Source organism: Homalodisca vitripennis, chromosome 5, assembly GCF_021130785.1.
Source record: "Homalodisca vitripennis isolate AUS2020 chromosome 5, UT_GWSS_2.1, whole genome shotgun sequence".
NCBI classification, from domain to species: Eukaryota; Metazoa; Arthropoda; class Insecta; order Hemiptera; family Cicadellidae; genus Homalodisca; species Homalodisca vitripennis.
The window spans coordinates 115,867,926-115,892,346 of record NC_060211.1 but is presented as its reverse complement, the minus strand read 5'-3'; the positions used below and the strand labels follow the sequence as shown (position 1 = coordinate 115,892,346).

Here is a 24,421-nt window from a genome sequence, read left to right as displayed (position 1 = left end):
TCTCTTAGTTAGTTACGATAGTCAACGACAAGTATCAACTTGCGCGTTGATAATAATAATTTTGGAATCTGTGAAATGTTAGCACAACATTCGGCGGTTACATGTTTGGCGGATTGAAACGTAGACAAACGTATACAAGTGCGCGTTGAAATTAAATAGGAAGGAAATATGATTGTGACTATATAATAGCTTAATTACTAACAAAGATTGACTGGTTAGTACCCGTTAGCTAAATTAACCAGGGTATATTTTATGAGTCAAAATAAAATATTTTTCTAACGTATCCAAACATCACCCAAATTAGGTAACAATATCATCCCTTCCCTTATTAAGTAGCTAATATGTGTCTAAAACTATTGGAACAAATTCCAAATTTCTTGTCGGTGATTGGGAGGGGGAGAGTGCCTCCTACGCGCCCGCAATATTCGCAGGCGTACAATCGCTCCGATGTATTTTAAGTAAGTCTTCATAATTCAAATATAAAGTTTACCAAGAACGGTGGGATCAAAAGGCAAAATTTTAATTGTCTTCTCTTTTTTATAAATTAAGATTTTTCTCTTTTCTTAACCTAAAAGTTCCACCCTAAAAATTACAAAAACCTCCAAAACCTTCTCAAAACTACATTTAACATCTTTGTTTTCTAAAATTAAAATTTCTCACATTAGACATTTTTAAATTTTGAGGTATAGCGTATTACTTGGGACTCAGTACCGAAATACCAAATTTTGTTACATACTTAATCAGAGCCTTTGGTGTGTTGTAGGTCCCAGAAATGCATTTCAGGACACAAAAGTAATACGTACTGAAATTTCATGACATAAATTATGGTATATTCTGTATTTTGTACTAAAGGTCGGTGTGGATGTCAGGTGAAAAAGGATTCCGATACATTCACACTTAAAACATTCTTAAAAATTCTGTACCCCATGAATGGGCTCTTAGTTTTGTGGCTTGTTAAAAGTAATTTTGTTCGCTATTCCAAATCAAACTTCTCCAGTTCTGCATATTACAATACAACAGATTGGACATATTTCAATGTATAAATAATAATTAACATATAAGATAATATGCTTTCGAATGCAGTCAGTAATAATATGTGAGCAAAAGGATTGAAAGCATATTAACTACATTTGTGTTTATACAGAAATAACAACTGGGAAACGCCTGGGCAGCTCCCTCCTCACCCCGCAGTCTGGACTGTGTGAGCACGGATTAAGTCCCGAGGTAACAACACTTGTTTAGTGTCATTAGATTAGAATTATCTAAATAGTTATAATATTATTATTATTAGTGCTATAGCTGTATTATTGTTCTCTAATATTTACGTGTTGATAAATATCTGTTTTTAAACGAAACATCCAATTAAAACTACAAAGCTGTAGTATGAGACAAAGTAGTGGTAATAAGCTCGAACAAGGGTCAAATGTAAAGCCTTCCTGAAATAGTGCTATAGCGTCGCTAGCTAACAAACGATGTGAATTACAACCTGTAACTATAAGTCAAATATCTTGATACACGAGTAATATATCTTGATCCATACGTCATAATAGTATTAAGAAAATTGATGCACTATGCACAGAAGAAAAGAACAGACCAACTCGGGCTTATGTTTCCATAACTTCTTAAAATAAATCAATCCCGATTTTAATATAAAAACATTGAGACACATTATGGTTGCAGTTCCATATTGGACCACCAAAACAATGAAATAAAATATTGAACTATAACAATCGATATATCGGTTCTACTCAATTGAACAAAAAGTATAAATTATTATTAATTAAATTATCAATATTAAAAGTATTATTTACATCTTCTTTTATCAATTGCATAGTAAATAACAATATAAAAAGAAGTAAAGTTTGTCAACTGCACTAAACAAAACTAATAAAAAATAACCATAGATTAAGCAGATAATGTATATTGTTTTATGAAGTACAAATTCGTCACGGCCAGAGGGAAGGAAATACAAAATTAGATCCTTGTCAGATAGCTAGTAAACAAAAGGCCAAGTAGTTTGAAAAATCAGGCATTATCTCTGTTTTAAGTGATTTTTGTTTTTCTTCTGATTCATTAGCTCCTTGTTTTCATATCTGACATACCTTCATACATCCTCTTACATCATTCAAAGTTTGCTAATATATGTTTTAAACAAAATTTCGCTCTTATAACTATGAAAATACAGACTCAGAACTCTTTAATACAGAGATTACAAATGAATGAATGAATGAATTGATTTATTTCCCAAATATATGTACAATATTACACTCCAATCTTTACAATTAACTTCTAAAAAATTTTTATTACATTACCGAACGTAGTTTGAAATGAGAACAAAGAATAAATATCATAAGAAATAATCATCATAAAATAAACATCATAAAAATAACATCATGTATAAACATTGTCCTCGGGAAATGAGCCTGCATGGGCTATGATGCCTGTGCGCAGACTCGAGTTGCTCACGCCTGAAGAAATAACGGACTGGATATACATTAAAAAAATGAATACAGAGATCATTAATTAAGCTATTATTCAATAAAACAGTAGTTATTGTTTTTACTGATAAAAAGGATTTAAACAAGTATAAAATTAAAAACACTTAACACGTTAAACTGACGTTATTATTTTACAATCAATTGTAGATATCGATGATTTGATATCGACATTCTACTCGATCGTTCTGGTGCTCTTAAGGAACTGTAATTCGTTTTTTTCTGATTGTTTAATAACCATTCCGAAATTTAGAAGGCGTCACAGTGAGAATCAATATGGAAATAATATTTAACAGAAGGCATGTTTATAGATAATTGTTATTTAAAGTTTGAAAAGAGACACAATTCATATATGAAGTATTTTTGGTCCATTTTGTATAGTAATATTTTTTTAAAGTTGAAAAGATGAAAAAGGGACTTTCTCACAGAGTTTCACACTTGAAGCAAGCATCACTCGCAATCAACTTATTGATAAGTTAAATATCTATAATTTAACTATCACTGAATGTCTCGGAGTGTTAAAGAATGAAGCCTTCATCTTCAAACCAACTTAAAAATATCGACGTTAATAGTTTAAATTTAATCCAGACAGGGTCAAAACAATAAATTGTTGAAGAGTCACATAGTAAGAACGAATCACTCAGAATACCACACATGCACAGTGCACAATACCACTTAAGCTCAGCCGTAAAATGTTAAAAGTGCACTCGCATCAACATGGACAGTAAATCTCCCTCCAGTAGTGTTGTTTTAGTGTCTGTTTACATGTTTACGAGACAGGGGAGGACAATGCTACAACTGCACGGTTGATATACGGTACAAGTCACGCGTAGCTATGTAGCTCCTACGAGATAAGAGACCCTATTATATATATATATATATAATACATCAGTGATTAAACATAGTATACACGCATTTAGATACATGATTCTGACTGTTGTTTACTCTCATTAGTGTGACTCGCTCACTATGTACTGGCAAGTAAAGAGTTGATACAATGTTTGAGCTATATTCAGTAGCTATGTAGAGAAATATTATGTGTTCACATATTTTTCATCTCTAAAGTTTAAGCAAATTTTATTAAAATTCCACTAAAATGAAAAAAAAAATGATTAAACTTCTGTTCTATGCAATGTAATTGTTTTAGATTAGTTCATTCAATAATATTTCAAGTCAAATGGACTAATTGATATAAATTATTTTAATTTTGATCTTTTTTATCGTTCAATAGTATTATTACAACCATTATAATAGTTAGTAATTTTTACGACCCTATACGAAACAAAAATAGAATATTAATCAACTTTACATTTTAGAAACCACTCGTATGTTTATAACAATTTAAATCTGAAATTTTAAGATGGTAAATATACCAAATTTTCGAAAGTAATATAGCTAATTTCCCAGATATTTTATATCTGGAATTTATGTATCGAGATATAATATATTATATAGATATTATATTATTGCTATTGTTTTTCTTGAGAAATTTTGGTATGTTAATTTGAAATTTGTATTTATTATTTTTTATATTGTAACTGCATTATTGGTGAGGTGTTTACTCTTCTAATAAAACTGCATGGACTTGACCACAAATTAATTTAAAGCATAAAATTAGTAATTAGTATATTTAGTGAAATGCAGACAAACCCAATAAGGTTTTTGCATTTATGAATAAAATTATTTGTAATTGTTTAAATGTGTCATTTAAAAGAATAAATAAATAAAATATATATATATATATATATATATATATATATATATATATATATATCGATTCTTCGTAAAATTTTGCATTACGTTTGCAAAATAATCTTTAAAATTAATCATCAGTTTAATTTTTCAAGTGGCAGCCACACATGACACCTAGCTTTCCTCCACAGCTGCACTAAAGAAATATTTTAGGTAACTTTGAAAAGCATTTATATTTACATAATATATATAGGTACTTTCTCAATTAATTTTTTTTTTTCACAAAAAATTCCACATTATTCAATGTGCATTGTCAATTCTTTATGTATCCAGATACTTTTGTTCAATGTACAATTTGTGAAATCTAAGGTTTTAAAGCAAATATGGCGAAGTTAACATTTAGAGAAATTAAATCCTTTCACACAAATATCTTAACAAGTTTTAAGAGAATGGGCTTTTAAATGTTCCGCAAGAATATTTGTATATGAATATTTGTATGCACTTGGTAAACTATTAGTTTATATTCTGATGATACCATTGTAGATTAAAACATACGAGTACAGTCAAACACAAACAAGGCCGTAGATGACGGCGGGGGCTTTCCGAAGATCAATTCGAACTTTCGGGGCAAGTCATAATGACATTATTGGGGGATTAATTCAGAAGAAGGGGAGCATATGTTTGATTATGAAGGTGGAACTTTATAAGAGAGGAACCTTTTATTCTGTGTTCAATCACTTTGATTCTTTACACAATTTCATAATATTTTGTACCAAACAACACGTTCATGCAGCGTACGATCGTCCCGAAAATAAGGGAAGCACTGAAATACGTTTGGTAGGCACTGAACGCAAATTATAAGCTAAGAGAACTTTTAAAATCTGATAATTGGTAAAGGATTTATATTGAAAAATATACGAAAGCGTCTATTAAACAGTATCTTTTTAAATCTCATTATGTATTGTGTCTATACACATTGATACTAAAACATTTGTTGTTACTTTTACAGTGATAGAATGTTTTAACAATAAGATCCGCCTGGGCTGGACGTAACAGAGATAATTGATTTTCCCTTGTTTAAACAAGTGACGTCAATAAGAACAATTGCTCTCCCCTCTGTGGGAAACGTCAATGATTCATCTTAGATGTAGTTTATTGTTTCCGTAGAAAAGAAATGGTAACTGTATAGCTTCTTGAAAATAACAATACAGGCCTGATTGTTGTTATGACTAAAGACTGAAGTGCCTCTGTTTTACATAAATGGTGTCAAAAAATTCTAAAAGGCATCGATACTTTTTAATGATTAATGTACAAAGAGGAGCAGAGGATGTGGATTTACTTACGTAAACCATAAAAAATGTCCGGAGGACGGTCGTGGTCCGTATCAGATTAATTAGTTATATTAATAATGCAAGTTATTACAAGGCTTACAATCTTAAGTGTCTAGGTGAATAGCAATAGTTATGTAAAAAAACCTGTTTTAAAGGGATAAGAAAAGAACAGTACTATGTTCACGTGAAGGATTTTGAGATAAATAGGTAAAAAGTGATGTCTTAAAATTGGAATTTTCTTAATAATAGTTTTTTTATACCTTAGGTGTACTAATTATAGTTACTCTGAAATATTGGACAATTTTTGAGAACCAACACTAAATATTTTAGGCCTATATATCGTAAACCAGTGAATGGTGGGATACAATTATTTAACCTTTTCTGTCAGCTTCCCCAAGAACATGATTTTATGACATTTTACCTGATGAAAATAGTGTAAATAGTATCCTAATTTCACTCAAAAGTTATCTCATTTATAGTTTCTACTATATTTCCTAAAAAGCTGTATTTCACATCGTGCTTTTTCCAGAAGTCTTACAACAATATAAAAATCTGTTAATGGTACTGACACATAAAACATGCTAGAATATTGTATTGCAATCTATAATAGAGTGTGTGATACAACGCAGTACAGAGTGTGATACAATGCTAGTACATAAAACATTGTATAATATAAAAGATGCACGATTTATGGTTTAACTTTGACCGCAGAAAGTATGCTACGGGACGGCCGGCGAGTACAGTGTGCCCGAGAACTCACCACCAATGTCACTAGGGTTGTTGGGGCTTGACTGCCACCACAATCGTTCATCCTTTTACTCCGTACTCTCTGGTAAGTTAGAATTTAATAAAAACCTACAAAGGAAAGAGGAAGTTTATTAATTATTTGCCCTGATATGGATTAGATTAACATTTTAATGTTAATTACTTATAAAATGGGTTTTAAGAAATTTTTACTTCCTGTCCCTGTCAGTGAGAAAGCATCGTGATATTCATTCAGGTGAATGAGTAGCTTTATGTATCTTTATTCACAATACATTATGTTTTATCATTACAAGTATATATTAATGTGTGTGAATAGTAAATAAAATACTTCTGATCACACAGGTTTAAAGAGGTTATTTAACATATCGAATGTTTACAAACGATGGCTAGTCAAAACACCCCCATCATTAAATATTATAAAAATTAACATCCTGTTGTAAAAGGTTTAATAGACAACAAGATACATCGTAACTTTCTCTTGGAAAAATTAATTTGTCCTTGTTTTAAGAAATAAAAAACTGATCCTGAATAATTTCAAAGAACTTTAGAAAGGTTTATGGTCTTGGGTTAAATTATATGAAATAGTGGGCTACATCACGATATGTAATACGTGTATTATTTTAATAAAATATACGCACAAATCAACCCTTAGAAAAATAAACTATTTTAGAATTTATTTTAATTAACAGACAAACTTGAAACCAATAGTATTTTGAATGGCATACCTATTACCAAATAACTTTTCCAAGTTTTCTAAGGAGCATTTCGATTGTTATACGTATGTTTCACGATGATCTCTGTGTGTAGGCCAAGTGTATTCGTTCTGAAGTAGTGACGCAAGTGAATGCAGAGATTTTGATTTCTTCCAATTTTCGTCACTTACCTGAAGAATGTTAGGATACATTCCGTTTATGTTTATGGTGGCTGGTGTCTTTCCATTTTGGCGTCAAATTATATCCCGTCTTTAGCAGGGAATTAGGATAGAATTCCGAGATGGAGTTTCCTATCAAAGTACATATATTAGCTCAGAAATTGAAGACAATTCGAAGTGTGTTTTCAGATTCTGAGTGAACTTTGTTTTGGAGATCAACTATTTTATTTTGTCTACAGAAATGGTTTTATACGTCTGCTATTTGCCACTGGATGCTAGAGGATATTTAAACAAGAAGTACAAATGCGCGAAAGGAGCTAAAATAAAAAAAATGTTTTATTTTCAATGTTGGTCAGCAGCATTCTAAACCAAGCGTAACTTTGAACCAGGCCAACAGTATGTCAGTGTGCGGGGGTCTCAGCTGTGGAGCCTGGCTGACCTGGACAGAGAGGATGTTTCCCGCGCCATCGGTCCAGATATCCTGTCAGTTCGGAGGCTCCAGGTACGACCGCATCCTTAGCCTCAGCATCCTCGACTTGGACGACAACCTTCCTCAAGCTCCTCCGTCACCTGTAGTCTTGCACTGGACCCACAGCTCTTCAACGTTGGTAAGAGACACATCTAACGTAATGTAATTACTACGTAAGGAGCTTGTATAAATATGTGTTTGTAGAACTGTGGGGAAGGGGAGGTGAGGAGTGGGAGGTTGACAGTTAATCAGGGGCAATGTGATACGTGAGGCGCTAACAGTACAGGGCGAGGTCTATCAATTACCTGCTGCCTAATTACCACATGCAAGGGGCTGGGCGTGCCTGCATCACTTACACCATCGCCTACGCTGTAGACGAAAATAATGCTGCCAGGGTTGTCGACCCGTGGTAGGCATAGGGTTCGGTTGGGCTACATCTTTTTAATAATTAAAATATATTTGTCAAAGCCTTTTAAACACCTTCCCTGGATAGGAAAGCTAGAAAGAAAGGGATTTTTATCATTACACGAAGTATTATTGGCATGCTAAGTCATAATTGAGATTATATTTAAATAATCTCTACGTAAAGCTATTGTTGATAAGGATATGATTTGTTACACTATGTTACATACAGGGTGTTTGATAATTAAAATACCCATCTTACATTTTAAATGGAATATTTGATTTATTACGGTGGAAATTGTGACTGGAATATAAAGAAAGCTTAATTCATAACGTTTTTTAAGTTATTCAACTACAGTCCAACATGTACTCTGGTGTTGGCAACACATTTCTTCAACCGCTGTCGAACCAATGAGGCTTTGCAGAATGTGTACTGAAATATTTGTTAACAACTTACCGCACTCTGTTTTTAGTTTTTGATAAGCGAATACCCAATTCTTTGTCAGTTTTATACAATTAGTCTAAAATGAACTGTCATTTTACAAGGTTATAACTTTAACTGTCTCGAGAAAACACACTGCGGGAAGTTTTAACGTACATTCCAGCACACGTGCTGCAATCCTCAGTGATACATGTCCGACGGCGGTTGGAGAAATGTGTTGACAACATTAGAGTACCTGTTGAACTGTAGTAGAGTAATTTATAGGGAAGAGACCTTATAAATTAAGCTTCCTTTTTAAGCTAGTTACCATATTCACCATAAAAATCAAATATTTCATTTCAAATATAAGATGTGTGTTGATTTATCGATACCCTCTATAACAGATGACTACAAAGAACAACATTTTTATATATACACATTAGTTAGCTTACACAGTATTTAATTAAAATTTTTACTTTCATAATTCATGAGTAAATTTACCAAACAATTGTCATTCAAACATTGTACGGTTCGTTATGTGCAAATTGCTTATTCTTATTTGAAGGAGGCTGGATACAGTTTTACTAGGGCGGTTACAAAATTGCCCAACTCTAATATTTTACATGTGTATAACTCCACGTGTGGTAATAAGAAAATAATTATAATTTTTTGTTCCCTAAAATGTACCTAAATTTATTTAGGCTAAATCTTACGATACTTTTAAGAATGTTAATCCAACAAAAGCGGATAAGAACACCTTAAAATAGTCCAAATGGTAAAAGTCTTCATAAATGTTATTCCTTGCATGAAATAGTAGCCTAGAGGACAACCTTTATGCAAAACCAATTTATGGGAATCCTTGCATAAAAGAAAACTTTTCATGTTGACACACGTTTATTTGTTGTTTTCTGATGTACAGGGAACAATCGAGTTGTTGGATTTAGACAGTGTGGGTGTAAACAACTTCACAGTTGTCTTCTTGGATGATGTTCTGGATATATTGGAAGTTCACTTTACTGTCAGACAAACAACACATCGCGGTGTAGAAGCTTCAGTTCTTAGAATTGGTAAGTTTCACTCGATCCTTAACTGATAGCTCTGGTTATAACAATCTTATATACGTCTGTGTATACAAGCTACTCTGTATTCCAGAGCTACAATTTTAGGAAAGGATATAACGTAAGCTGTGGTTATGTAATAAAATCGAAGTCTTTAATTAAGGTCTTGTTACTATCGAAAAAATACGGATTGAAATATGTAGCGCATACAATGTTTGTCGACAGGAGCATTGTTGTACTTGTTATATCATTGACTGCATAAGTACTTCGCATGCTTGCTTGTTGCGTGCATGTAGTTTTAATGTCACTGCCATGTGACATTCATTGTTACCTGGAAATAGTTTAACATTCCAATGAAGTTCAGATTAGTATCAGATTAATACATTTCAACAGTACTGAACGACAGCGCGTTATTCTTGATCTAAAATGTTACGCGATATGGTTAGTTTATTTTTTATTCTTTATACTTGTGATACTTTTTATACCGTACACAGAGGAATAATTTTTGTTTTATTCTATAGTTACATTTATGAGTTGTTACAGTTATTATTAAATTTGTTAATGATTTGGTTCAACCAAATTTATCAGCCAAATAAAATTGTAAAGATTTATGTATTTTCCCAAAAGATCATAAACATTGAACATTCCAATAACTTTACATTGTATTTGAACTAATTTATTAAAACCAAAGAGATGGCTTAGAACTAATATTTTATGACATTTTTACTTTATAATTAAGCTCATAATTACACAAACAAACGTCAAAATTAAAAATATATGGATTATTAGAAACAAATTTAAAGTGAAATATTAAATGAAATGAACTTTTGTCGAAAACATATAAAGGACAAATATTTAAATTTCTTATTTGTTAGGAAATCCTAGAAAAATAAATAACTTTGTTAAACGATGTTTCGCATATATGATTAGCATAAAAATGGGAATGTTTATTTAATTTATGCCATATTTTTGACAAGTTACATTTAAAAAGCAATATGTTCTGATTGATCAAAACAGTTGTGAACAAAACTTTGAATGTGGTGTAGTGAAAGTAAGATTGTTATTTAAATACTGTACTGCAGTTTGAACCTTCTGATATTATAGTAAATTTAACATTTGTAATTGCTTTTAAAATTGCTATAAAATACAAGAAAGTCGATGAAATTACACAAGGTACATAATTTTAAATCTGGAAGATTAGAATCTCACCTTTGGATTTAACTGATTTAGGGGAATCGATGCACAAAACATAATTTTAAATATTAAGATAATAATTGTTAGTTTTTCCAAATACATGCAGACAGTAATTGGTATATAATTTGCTAGTTTATGTATGAATGTTCAAAATAGGTAATGAAGAGTTTAAAAAATAAAAAGTGGAAATTTTGGGAGCACTTTTGGGATATATATATATATATATATATCCCAAAAGTGCTCCCAAAATTTATATATATATATATATATATATATATATATATACATAAAGTATTACAAATATTAGAGAAAATAAAAAATCATATTTACTGAATTTTGTTATGTTTAGAGATTGGTATGAAAAAGGGCACCTCTCTGATAACTTCTCCGTATAACATTGCATTAGAAGTAACAGATATCGGCCTACCCCCTCCTAACAAGGTAAGCTACATTGAATCTTATACACTATTACTGCCATAATTTCTTTATTGTAGTGCAAATATTGAGTTTTGCTCCATTTCACCTTCCGCTTAGTGCAGCAGGGGTGTTAAGGGCGTTTCAGACGTTGCGCTAGGGGCTAAACTCAATAGTCGCATTGAATCAACCCTTAACCCTTAATACTATAGCTACGTTAAGTGTTTTATATATATTATACTTTATAATTTGTTTATCAATAATTTTTTGATTGATGTAATGAACAAATTATTACAATTCTACATTCAACATTAGTTGGATAATATTCCTTCGCTTGGGAATCTGAGGAACTTCTAGGCTACTGCCGAAACTATATTTTTGTATTTCTATATCTAATAATACATTCATGACGTTAAATATTGATTTCATTATTTTTAATCGAATTAAAAACTATTCCGAAATAAGAAATATTTGTATTTAACATTTACCCTTTTTCCTATTTTCGTTCTAAATTCCCCCCTTCCTGCAAATCCCTATCAACCTCCACCCTCTTCTGGTCATAACTGAAAATTAAGTACTGTTATGTACAAGGATTTAAAGTATAAGGTGGTTTTTGAAAATTATAAATTTACGAAGGTTTTTACGGTAACAGATATAATAAAATATTTGTAGAAAGTGAAGTATTACATTTTATTAGCTTTAATTTTGTATACGTTTAAAATTGTCTGTAGGTTCACCTTTACTGAGATATAGGCAAAACCCCCCCCCCCCCAAAAAAGACCTTTGAACATCCCTCCCACCGCTACCCCTAGGGTTGAACACTTTTAGTATGTTATACTATCAGGTGCTCCCAACAACGTCCCATAAGTGGTTCTTCGTTTATTGACTTCTTTCTAGACCCCTCACTTGGCCATTCGTTGACTGGACTAGTAGGAGTTTCGTAAACCCCTATTGAAGAAAGTTGATCTGTGCTCATAACCACCCTTAACAATATACTTATTGGCAATCTTTCAAATTGTATGTTTCACAATCATCGCACTTTTTGTTTTTTTTTCAGTTATTCCGATATCTATTTTAAAAGTATCTAGTTGATACAGCTAATCGAGTACAATGTTCCCTCTTTCTTCAAGTCAATTTTCCATCAACAATTTCGTCTTCACAACTTGCATTGTAAGACATCCGTATGTAGGACATTAGCTACTGTAGTTTCAGTTAGATGTATCCAAAGCGCATTTAAACCTTTTCTGCTGTTGGATTTATTGATAGTGTGTACACAACCAACGGCAGGTATTTCAATATTGAACTCTTAGACTTGCGTTACAGGTTGAAGGTTTTAGCGTGTTGGTGTTGATGTTCCATGTAAGTAAGTCTAAAAAGCGAAACAATAATTAGCGCAGTGTTCACTGTTATTTCCACTCATATTATTTCCAGCCTTATTTATAAAATCAAGTTTAAAAACCTCAAGACAATGCTTCTTGTCACTTTGTTATCACAGGTGATCGTCCCTGTGGAGGTGCGGCGGCCTCCCCCACAGTCCCTATCATTGCAGAGGTCCATCCCCCAGGTGCAGTACAACCCCGGTACAGTGCTACTCTCCCGGGCAGCCTCCCTGCACGCCAGGGTTGCAGAGCCTCGCGGCGCCGAAAGCCTGGATACCCCGAGAAGTCCGCGATTCAGCATGCGCCACCCCGCCCTGAATGTCACTCAGCGCGCCGGCATCGTCTTCGTGTACAACACAACAGCGTTGCGCCTAGCACCCAAAACATTTAAGTAAGTTGACGTGTTGTATTATGTGTAATTGTAACATTGTCAAGTGTGTGTATTGTGCTAGATCTAATATGTATGTGTGCCGCTAGGGTGCGGGTCGAGTGGCAGGATACGGGAGGACGACAGGGCACAGATCTGGCTGTGGAGCTAGTTGACGCCGAGGCGTGCCTGGATTATGACCATGTTGACAATCTCTGTTCGTCCCTCTCCGAAAAACAGTGTGTCCGCACCAGCTGCGCCCACGGACTAGGCTTGCTCTCCGGGTAGGAACACTGTTGGTAAATTTATGAACATGCAAATGTTAAGAGTTGACTAAAATCCCTCCAAAAATGGAATGTTCTAGAGATTGAACAACAACTTTTAAGCATGATAACCATATTCATTTTAAACTCTAAACATCGTCAGACTACAGCAGTATCACCTTCAGCAATATCTACTACCATCCACGCTGGTTTCGAGACACTTGAATAGATTTTACATGCCACTACACTCTTGTATATTAATCAAATATAAGTAATCTATTTTCTCACAATTCATTATTATCTCTCAGAAAACGTTTATTGTGGTGTTATACTATTACCTCAGGGGAAACCTCGCTTCAGCCACGACATTGTTAGTGTCGGTGAATGATGCTTTGAATCCAAAATTAAAAGAGCATTTGGAATGCAAAATACGTACTAGAAGTTCTATTATGCTCTTTTTTTGTTTATCCTTGATTCTATCCATTTCGTTTAATCCCAATTTCGAGGCTCTCTTTTTTCTAAATCAAAGTTCCAGCCAACAAACAAATAAGCTCGTGTCCAGTATCATTTAATGATTGCAAATTTAAAAGTATATCTTTAAAAATCACTCAAAAAGAAGTAAAAAAGACATATCAGAGACTTCCCTCTTAAAGCCCTTTATTAACAAAACACTATAATACATTTTAAAAATTGTCTTAAGCAATTAATTATTATTCGCTTTTAATGATACTGCATTTATGTGTAGTAGTTAACTACTACACTTATTTATAAAAGTGATATTTCGGGACAAAGGTAGGTGATAATACTTCTCTAAAAATGATTTCCTTAAATGCATGGTGTGTTATGTCTTAGATAATTAGTTGGGTGGTGCTTTTTACTATCACGCAGTTTGGTGTAGATTTAAATACCAGGAACAATTTTAATATATACCTAATTGGAAATTATAGAAGTTATGTTATAGATAGTTGCTTCTTTCTGTGTTTTCTCTGTGATGACGTGTGTATTGTGCAACACAAAATTCTGTAATTTTAGTTTTTTTATACTGATGCCGACACTGGTAGCATTTTTAAATCATGGAATCTCTATACAAACTTTGCCTTAGAGGCCCTATTTATTTCCTTAAACATGCTCATATATTGCATTGGTTAATTGATCATTGTATTATTTCGAACTTATTATTTATTGTACTTTAATGTAAGTTCTTAATTTGTTAAATTCAACTTTTAGGAAAAACACATTATTTTTAATCAATAATCCACTCATACTTACTGTTAGGGAACACATTAATTTGATCTTTGAACCTCGTAACTAGCCTCTATTTCTAAATGGTCAGTTTGTCTGCAATTAATACCAATGAATGGTTGTGAAGGTCCGACAAAAAGCTTGCCAAGTGCGTGTGGGTGGCAGACACAACAAAGTCTTCTCTGGGGTACTCCACGTGTACCGCGCACTCTGGTAGTTGTCCCGACGACTGGTGTGACCCCCTGGAGCGACTGTCAGGCAATCTCACTTGCCTCCAGGACTGCACAGGTACGTTACCATGAGTACGAGAAGTATTGAGAAATTTAGAATATTTTCCAAGTTCAATATATCCCAAACAGGTAAAACGTATAAAAATGCAATCTGAATTTTCGTTTGTTATAAGTAATGCAACAATGAACGTGCTTGGAAATATGTTTTAAATTGTTTTATTTCGACTCTAATTTTAATTTTCACTCAAATTCCATAAACTGTAGGTGAAACAAGTGTTTTTGAAGTGAAAACTTCTTTAGGCGCGTTGAGCGTTTTGGTAGAGGGTAAAATCCTCGGTTCGCGTCACCGACATGCTAATGATACTAACCTGCATGAAAAAGTCAGTCTCGCTGTGTTTTTTAAACCGTAGACTTGGCCGCGGACTACTAACCTGCATGAAAAAGTCAGCCTCGCTGTGTTAAAACTGTCCCGGCGGAGTATGAAAACAGACTGCGAAAATCAGTGACCTTTACGGCTTCCTCTCGCGATTTAAAAGTGAAGCCAATGTCGTACAATTCTGTAAGATGCGTCAAATTAAAGCTCTTAATATTGGCAATCTATTGGTTACATTTTTAAATATTAAAAAAATTACGAAATAATTTTGATTATTGTTTACATTTTACATAGCATTTACAATGACAAGAAAAAAGTAGTAAGCGAGGATTTTTTTTATTTTTTGGTCAGACAAAATTTGTCAGCGAGAAAGTTGTGTGAAAATAGATGAATATTTTTTTTTGTAATTTATCATTTATTTATTGGAAGTTTAGTTTAGCCTGTAGTAGCGTATGAAGTGATGAGTGAACGTTTCTGCCGGAACTGTAGTTGGCGCATTGGCTCACTGATACCGTATTAACTCAATAAATTAGTTTATTGTGCAATAAAAATACCTTTACGAAAGAACCAAGTTAATTTAACTAATTTATTAGTTTTAAATATATTGTGGGTTTAATTGTTATTGCAATTATATACTTTATCCGTAGCAATAACTGTATTATTTACAACGGTGTTCAACTCACTGTTGTTCACTCGGTGTTTACTCACTTATAAATGAATAATGAAAACAACGAATATATTTTTAAACATTTTTAATATTTGTACGAATATTTGTATTTAAAATTTAGCATTATTCATTTTAATTATGTTTTTAATATTTAACCTCTTCATCATGAAATGAGTATTATTACAGTATAAGATTTATCTTACTAGCGTGGTAAAATAGATTTCTAGTTATTTGATAATATTTTTTCGTGGATTTTAAAATTGGAAAATTAAAAACGCGTCACATTTACAATTACAGATGTACTGCTACTATAACGTATTGTTAATTACTCTCAACTTAATAGTTCCGTTTTCACTTCTATCGGCAGTCCCACGACTGCTACTGTTTTTTTACTTTAAAATGTGCAATGAAAGTACTATCTTCTAGTATTTAGGGACACATAAATAAGTATGAGCAAAACCACGTGGTCTATGGTACAGGTGATTACTAACGTGATATAAGCACGTTAGTAATCACGAACATGCACGTGATTACTAACGTATATTGGTCATCATTTTCTTGCAATATTGGGTGTAACTTAGTAAAAATATATTTTAAAATTTTACGTGTCATTACAACTCTTGCATATTAACCAAATATAAGTAATATTTTTTCTCACACTTCATTATTATCTTCAGGTGTATTCTCAAATTTAAATGTCCATCCATAGGTGACATTACTGGCCTATTTTTTAATTGTCCATTTTAAATGCAAACAACAGTAATACTGAAGCAGGCTAAGATGATCGATGCATTTTAAAATACTGGTTATTATAGTGAGATAATCTCTAATCTTCAATTTTATAAGTATCAGACACCCAAGTCAAAAGATATTTAAGGATATTACCTGCATACACCTCGTATGCTTATAGTGTATACAAACTGTTGCAAATAGATCCTAATACTACGCTAATATCGCATCTCTACCAATACAAATCTGAAATCCAAATGATGTTTTACAGAGATAGTGCTGGGAGCGGGAAAAGTAAACCCCAAACTGAGCCACGGGGTGTGGCCTGTAACTTCTTCAACATTTTGCAGTTGTGATCACTCGATGGCCTGCTCTTGTACTGGTCTACCTTCTGCTACCGGCAGCTCTCCGGGCAGTCAGAAAAAGCAGGCACCTACAAGCTTGATGAAGAGTTCTGGCACACAAACCGCGAGTGTTCTCGTGCACACAAAAGCAACACAGACACCTCAAGTCAACAGCACAACTATGTCTTTGGTGCCAGGTTAGTTGATGGAAGTGATTAGGTAAATGAAGACCAGCCTTATTCTCAAAAGGCCATCTAGTACCCAATTCTCCGAATCAGTTTTTATCTGGAGTATTGTATTAGTAACACAAGAAGCTGATATCTGGGGGGGGGGGGGGTGATTTGCTAGTTCTGAGGTCTGAAACTAGAGTTGCGCCATGAAAATTTGATTCTTACCTAATTATTTCATTCGTTCTGGGCTACCACAGAACACTGTCCGAGCGCTTTCCGTGCTTTAATTTAGAGCATTGGATGAAGATATTGTATAATAATAATTTTATATTCCATCCATATACATATATAAATAATATATATATAATATTCTTACTTATTTTATTTATAAGTAAGAATAAATAAATAAAAATATAGAGATAAAAGTAATATTTATGTATGACTTTTAATAAAAAAAACTGTACAATTGACACTGTATTTCGGTAAAGACACTTTCGTATAAAATAGTAACGAATAGTTGTATATATAATTTAAAGGTTTTGAGTTTTAGGTTGTACTTTTTCAAAAAATGTATAACAATCAAATATGACAGTATCAGATATTTTGATAGTTAAAGAGTATGAAGAATGGATAAAATATCCTTTTAAGTTTTAATCCCATGTAGTGTTTGAAATATTTTTTTTTAATAGAACTTCTTACATTTCAGTAATCTTTTGTTGCGAGTTGTACCAGACAGAGTATGGTGAAGTCAGGACATGAAAAATAATGATAATAATATTATAATATTATAATCTCGTTCTATAATCACAGTTCATCAGGGCACCCTAAGCAGGTCACTGAGCTATCTAATATAACTGTGGCTTTGGGTGAACTCAAATAAACTTTACACACAGTTGTAATAAAAGTACTGGATATTTTAATGAATTGAAATAGATATAAAAATGGTATTAATATAATATACTACATATATAATAGATCTGCATCTTTTCCAGAACCCAAGGGAAGGCGCAAAGGGGAGGGTTGTGGTTTCAAATGCCAGACAAAGGCAGCTATTGGAGGCATCTTCGTTATGTCATCTTGCATCTGCTTTTTCATCGTATTTTCATCTCGACGACAGTGAGTTTCCATATGTTTTACTTTTCTTGTAGATTAACTTTATTATACATTATAAATGTGCATAGATAAGGAATTTAAAATAATATACCAGCAAACGGTTTCAAATATCCAAATGTACAGAATTCCATATTAGAGTGGTAATGGATTAGTTGGTATGATATTATATTTTTCAAAACATAATATTTAATAACATTAATAACAAATATAATATGCGATATTTGGGTATGATAATACCACGATATTCTAAGTAATCTTTTGTTCTTGCTTTGCGTTCAGGTGTTTGGGAGAGGAGCGTATATTAGGGTTAAAATTGCTTTTGGCCATTGAGTAGAATTAAAAAAAAATGTACTCCACATACTAAAAGTCAATTTTAAAATTTAAGGTTTAGATTATCTAAACTTCTGTCTAAAAGAGGTTTTACATTATTGAAGTGCATTGTTTAGGACATGTTCCCAAAAAATTATAGATAAGAAGCATATACATATGTTTTCCAGTCACAATAGGACCAAGAACGTATACAGGAAAAAATTGTGGGGAGGAGTGGCGGGGAACCAGGCAATTGATATTTTCCCATACTGGATAGAGAGTAAGGCCCCATTTTGTTTCTTAAAATGTTCTTGATCCGTTTCTTTGTTGAGAACTATCTTTCAGCAGTACATGTCATTAATATTGAATTTAAATTAAATTTAAATAATAATAATTGTTTACAAACAAAGTAATTGAAAAGTTTGAAAATTTTGGGGGTGGGTCCGGACCCCTTGGAGCGTATGCACTATGCGGAAATGCGCACAGATTGGCTACAAAGTAAATAAAAATATATCTATTTGACTAGTTATTAGCAAGCTTATTTTATTATATTAATAAGAACTAAACATACTTGTTCTCTTATTATTAACGAATAGAACGTTTGCAGTTTTTGGATGAAAATTGTTAGTTATATTTATTACAGAGTTATTAAAGCTAATATCACACACAGTGACTATAATGATCAGCAATGTCTTATTGGTCATGTTGAAGCTTTTTATATGTACTATTGAAGTTAATTATAATATGGCAAATTTGTTCTGAGTTTAATTGCATGTAGTTTTTGTTAGTAATTAGTTAAACATTAAGTCTAGTTCCATAATACTATTAAATATGGTTGAGCATTACATATTCTTGTCTAGGAAACGCAAAGCCAGTCGGAAGATTGTGGACAGCTCAAACACCTTGTTGCATACTTTAGAGGCTCACAGGACAGCAGAGACTCTACTGGAGACATTGCCTCCCCTCGCTCCAGAACACCACGAGCCGGTTATAGTGGTATGCGATGAATTTGTAGCTCAAGTTTTCAGTTGTATTTAGAATAACGTAAGAATCATATTGAACAAATATGTTCATGGAAACGAACAAACATGTTAATTTTAATCGTGGAACATGTATCTCAAGTAAAACATTAACATATTTTTTAGCCGGATCCAAGGTGGGAATTCCCAAGAGATTCTCTGGTAATCGAACAATGTCTTGGCGAAGGAGAGTTTGGAAGAGTTCTAAAAGCAAGAGCTATGAATATTGACGGAGTGAAAGGTATGTAACAAACATGTATAAGAGGTTTATGTTGGAAATAAATGGTTTCTGGGTAATGTATTGGGTGGTCTTCGGCGAATAAAACTACTAAAAATAGTGTTTGATGCTATTTAGTATTTAATATTCATCATCTTATAGTACACTCCACAAACCAAACAGCTCCACAAACCCCATATATTATTCAATCACAATATTTAGAAAACATTAATATTTTCTTTCTTGATTGGTGTAATCTTCATCCTGTGTGCTAATTATTATTAATGAAAATAATTTAATGACATGCTATTGGAAAAAACATTACATCGTATTTTGTAATTATAGTGTTGTGTTACCTTTTTTGTGAACAGTTGCCATCTGTTTATGTATTTGTTTAGTATGCAGTAATAATTTGATTTGTTGTGTTCTTTTCTACTAGGTAACTGTTGTGTTTGGTTACTGATGCCTCAAAGGCGAATATGGTTGCAACTTATTATCATAACAGTAGGTCATCCAAAGTCGACGCGACGGATATACCTGGCTTTTACAATGCTGTAAGAATTTGTTGTCTGGTTGAATTAAAACAGGACATTTAGAAAAGTATTGAAATAACTGTACAAAATTAATGCCATTTCTTGTTTTGTTTTACAATCAAGCACATTTTATCCTGTGTGCAAAAATTCTTATCTCCTACACTGGATAAGCTGCAACTAAAATCACTTTCAGTTCAAACAACCTACAAAGAATCAGTATGTAGTATTCAACCTAAGTATTATTATAAAGTAGTATTATAATTGCAAACTTACAACTATACATTTTACGACTCGGTTGGATACCACCATACTTTAGGCTGTGAAGGAGGTTAAATCCAGCTATTGTTGATAAATAAAAATGCTCAAATAACATATTTAGAGTAATCTGTGCAGGAGAGACTGTAGTGGCGGTGAAGACACTGAAGATAAACGCTACTCCGGCCGAGACCGCAGACCTGCTGTCAGAGTACCAGATGATGAAGGACGTCTCTCACCCTAACGTCGTGAGGCTCCTGGGTGCCTGTACCTCATCGGGTGGACCCGTCTACATCATCATTGAGTACGCCGAACATGGCTCCCTCAGGTACATAAAACTATTACTGCAACTTGAAATATTTTTGGATTTTGATACTAATAAATAATGAAGATTCTTGGAGCATTGGAATGATTTTAGTATCCACTGAGGACCATGTTCTTCTTTAGCCTACACGATAAGGGATTATTAATTGACTTTTTCACGTGATGATTGCTTAATTCCCCTCTCTTATCTCTTATCTGATAAGCTCCTATTTTTTCTGTCGGACTCCAGTTAAATATTCAGATTAATTGTCCCGTATTATTTTTATTTAATTTAATAAGTCAATTGTCTTACAATGTATACATATTTTAATTAAATTAGTTATTCAACGTAGTCCATAATTAATATTAATTTTTAACAACTCGAGATCGAACACAGGCCATAATGCCTATGTGAGCTCATTCTCAAATATTACCAAATCTTAGTTTCACTACTTTTGTTTACCTTATTCACAAGACCCATTTTATTTTATAACCATAAAGTTACTTGAACTCTACTCTCTTAGGTAATGTATGTATTTTAATATATGTTGTGTTCGGGAAATAAAGCTAATTCATTCATTCAATCACAATATATCATTAGATTTTGAAACTAAGCAATTTTCCCAGCACACCGGGTTAAACATGAAAGTAACATATCAGTGAATAAACACTCGTGTACTGTATAGGCCTATTTCTTACAGGACGTACCTGAGACGCAGCCGATTGGTCTGCCCCGAACTGTCCTTGCCCGCTGTTGAACCTGTCTCATACAAAACTCTCCTTGGTTTCGCCTGGCAGATATCCAAGGGGATGTCCTACTTGGCAGACAATAAGGTAAATATCTATTCATTTTAATGCATCGTTTATTTTCCCACACCTTTTACTAACGCAACAAAGAAGTTTACATTAGTTAAGAGATTGATATTTATTATTGTTAAAGTAGAAGGCTCAACAATGGTCCTGTTTCAGCTAGTACACAGGGACCTGGCGGCGAGGAACGTGTTATTGGCAACGAATAACATCTGCAAGATATCTGACTTTGGTCTTTCACGGGACGTGTACGAAGACGAGGCGTACCTCAAACGTAGCAAAGGGAGAGGTGAGTTGTTTCTGCCTAGTACAGAGAATAGAGTTCTAAGATAAGGACCACTCACGTACCTTATGCAGAAATATATTCTATTGGTTTATGGGTATTGATGAAGAGATGATCAACACTAGTAATTAGAATCTACTTTCTTTCTTTCTTTAGATAGAGTTTGATAAAAAGGTTTTAGATTCTGTCAGTTTTTAAGGTATTCCTTGTCAATATTACGTTGTAAATGTCTGTTTGTTAGTTCCAGTGAAATGGATGGCTCTGGAGTCTCTGGCCGACCATGTATACACGGCCAAGAGTGATGTCTGGAGCTACGGTGTGGTACTGTGGGAGCTAGTGACCTTGGGTTCCTCACCCTATCCGGGAGTCGCCGTGCATAATCTGTTCCACTTGCTACGGGCTGGCTACCGCATGGAACAACCTCACACTTGTACGGATTCACTGTAAGTGTATAACTTTACCACTCACAAACATGGTGATCTATTTGGTGCATGTTTATTAAGATCCTAATTCTCAATTGGTTCTGAAACATAGCTTCTTTAAAAATGGGGACATGATTGCAGATACGAACTTATGGTGAGCTGCTGGAACGAGGATCCTATAGAGCGACCACCTTTCTGGCAGATCACGGCCCGTCTGGAAAAAATCATGGAGGATGGAGCAGACTACTTGCCACTCCAGCTGGAGAAGCGGCTCGTCATTAACAGAGGCTATCTCGCAGAGTTTTCACCGGATGATGATTTTGGTGAGAACAGCAAAGATTCGCCAGATATAAGATTTGTTTTCTCATAAAAGAACAAATGTCATCAAAGATATGTATTCGAAGTCTAAACAGGACTCTTCTTGTGTTTTAGATTGTGTGAAACATGACTTCAACTATAAGGTGCCAAAAGTCCAAAGAATTGAGGAGTTCAATCAGACTTCACCTTTAAAACGGTATCAAAATGAGGAAGCTGCCGAGCCACAGAAAGATCATTACGATAGCCCTCGGGGTACAAAGTGCTCCTTGATCGATGAGACCTCCATGAACAACTTGGGGATCACGAATTATACTGTTTTGAGATCGAATACGTCGAGCAAATACCAAAACGACGCACAAATAAACATTGATCGCACCAGAGACAAAGGTAGAAACGACAAAGAATCCAAGTACGAGGTGAAAAAACTACTAACTCAACATAAAAGTCTGGATGACGATTTTGGCAGTGACAAAAAGACAATTAATAAACGAGATTCTTGTAAGTCAGCAGATGGATACGTCGCCATGGATTCCGGAAGTAGGCGCGCGAGTTCCGTGGACTTCAGGCCGAACAGTTACGTCGAGAACAGCGATGTGTCCAGGCGAACAAGTGTTCTGGGCAGAACTGATGATCCTAAGAGATTCAGCTGCGAGGATAACAATGAGATCACACGATCAGAAGTTAATGATAACAGTAGTCACTGTGACTACAGCAAGGATGTTCCTTCCTGTTCATCAAGAGATTTCCCAGTTGAAGTAATCCCTGAAATCTCATCGCTGAATGCTTCTTACGTAGAATCGATGACTATCGATGAAAGATGAAGAGCTGGTTCGGTCTTTTGGTTTACTTGGTAAAATGCTATGGGGCAGAGCTAGACTTCGGTGGCTTCATGAACCTAGAACTAATTTTCTGTGATTATTTGAGTTATTTATGTAACAGGCTATGTAGTATGCATAGTATTGATGTTATGTAGGCAGATATACGTATAAATGAAACAGAGACACAATCAGTTAGCTCTGAAGTATTTTTATGATAACAGTACGTTCTTGCTTTTAACCACCGGTAACACTACACCTTACAAACTGTCATTGCTGTATTGCAAAATAAGCTTGAAGTTTTATTATTTTGCATTGAAATAAAAGTGGATATTTTTAAGCTTGTTAAAGAACTAGATATTGACAGAGCTTATCGGAATTCATTATCTTCTACCCTTCAATATTGTTATTTATATTTAATCACATTACAATAACATTTGCAATAAACAAACAACTATGTTTACTTGAATGTGTGTTGTTACAATAATATTTAACATTGTTTACTTCTTAATGAAAGTGCATTATGCAGTGAAATAATCTGAGTAATGTGGAAGTTGGCAACATTACTCCCAGGTTGTTATTATCCACATATATGTACGTATATAGTTGAATACTTATCCTAAGGAACGTACAGCAGGTACAGTGTACATTGTAATGATGGCAACAATCCACATCATCATTATGGTATGTTTTGTGCATACAATTACCATATTATGTTTGTTGTTAGCAAGAAATACAATTGTTATTCTACTGTTTTTTATTGTTATTGCTAAGAGAAAGTTAGGTGGAAAACTATGTATCCTATGCATAAAGAAAAATTTTACCCAAAGTATTTTAAATATTATAGTTTTACAACATAGACAATTTTTATATTTATTTATACAATTGTAGTTTCGTTTTGCAATCTTGTAATGAAATAGCCATAAAGTAAAAAAAAAAAAAAAAAAAATCACTAAAGGTTAATCATAGTAAAATCTTTCTCTCTGCATGTCCGAATTTGAAATAAAATAAATCAAACAATCTTAAATTTAAAAAATTATAAAACATAATTTTCTAATTTTCAAAACACTAGAATATAAAAACTATAATTAACCATTTTTAATAAATGTATGTATTTTTTACTTAATTTAACTGTTATCTTCAAATTA

General features: G+C 33.3%; 1 protein-coding gene across 1 annotated transcript; it reads left to right on the top strand.

Annotated features, from left to right (window-relative positions):
- Positions 1-1,165: 1,165 nt before the first annotated feature.
- Positions 1,166-23,736, top strand: LOC124363590. The gene is made up of 18 exons (XM_046818847.1): positions 1,166-1,224; positions 6,230-6,350; positions 7,544-7,762; positions 9,366-9,513; positions 11,048-11,139; positions 12,608-12,882; positions 12,969-13,142; positions 14,491-14,651; positions 16,634-16,903; positions 17,869-17,992; positions 19,159-19,294; positions 19,444-19,558; positions 20,461-20,650; positions 21,327-21,459; positions 21,595-21,724; positions 21,960-22,161; positions 22,282-22,463; positions 22,573-23,736. The coding sequence occupies exons 3-18, from the start codon at positions 7,553-7,555 to the stop codon at positions 23,277-23,279; spliced, it is 3,249 nt and encodes a 1,082-aa protein (XP_046674803.1). The 5' UTR covers positions 1,166-1,224; positions 6,230-6,350; positions 7,544-7,552; the 3' UTR covers positions 23,280-23,736.
- The last annotated feature ends 685 nt before the right edge of the window (positions 23,737-24,421 follow it).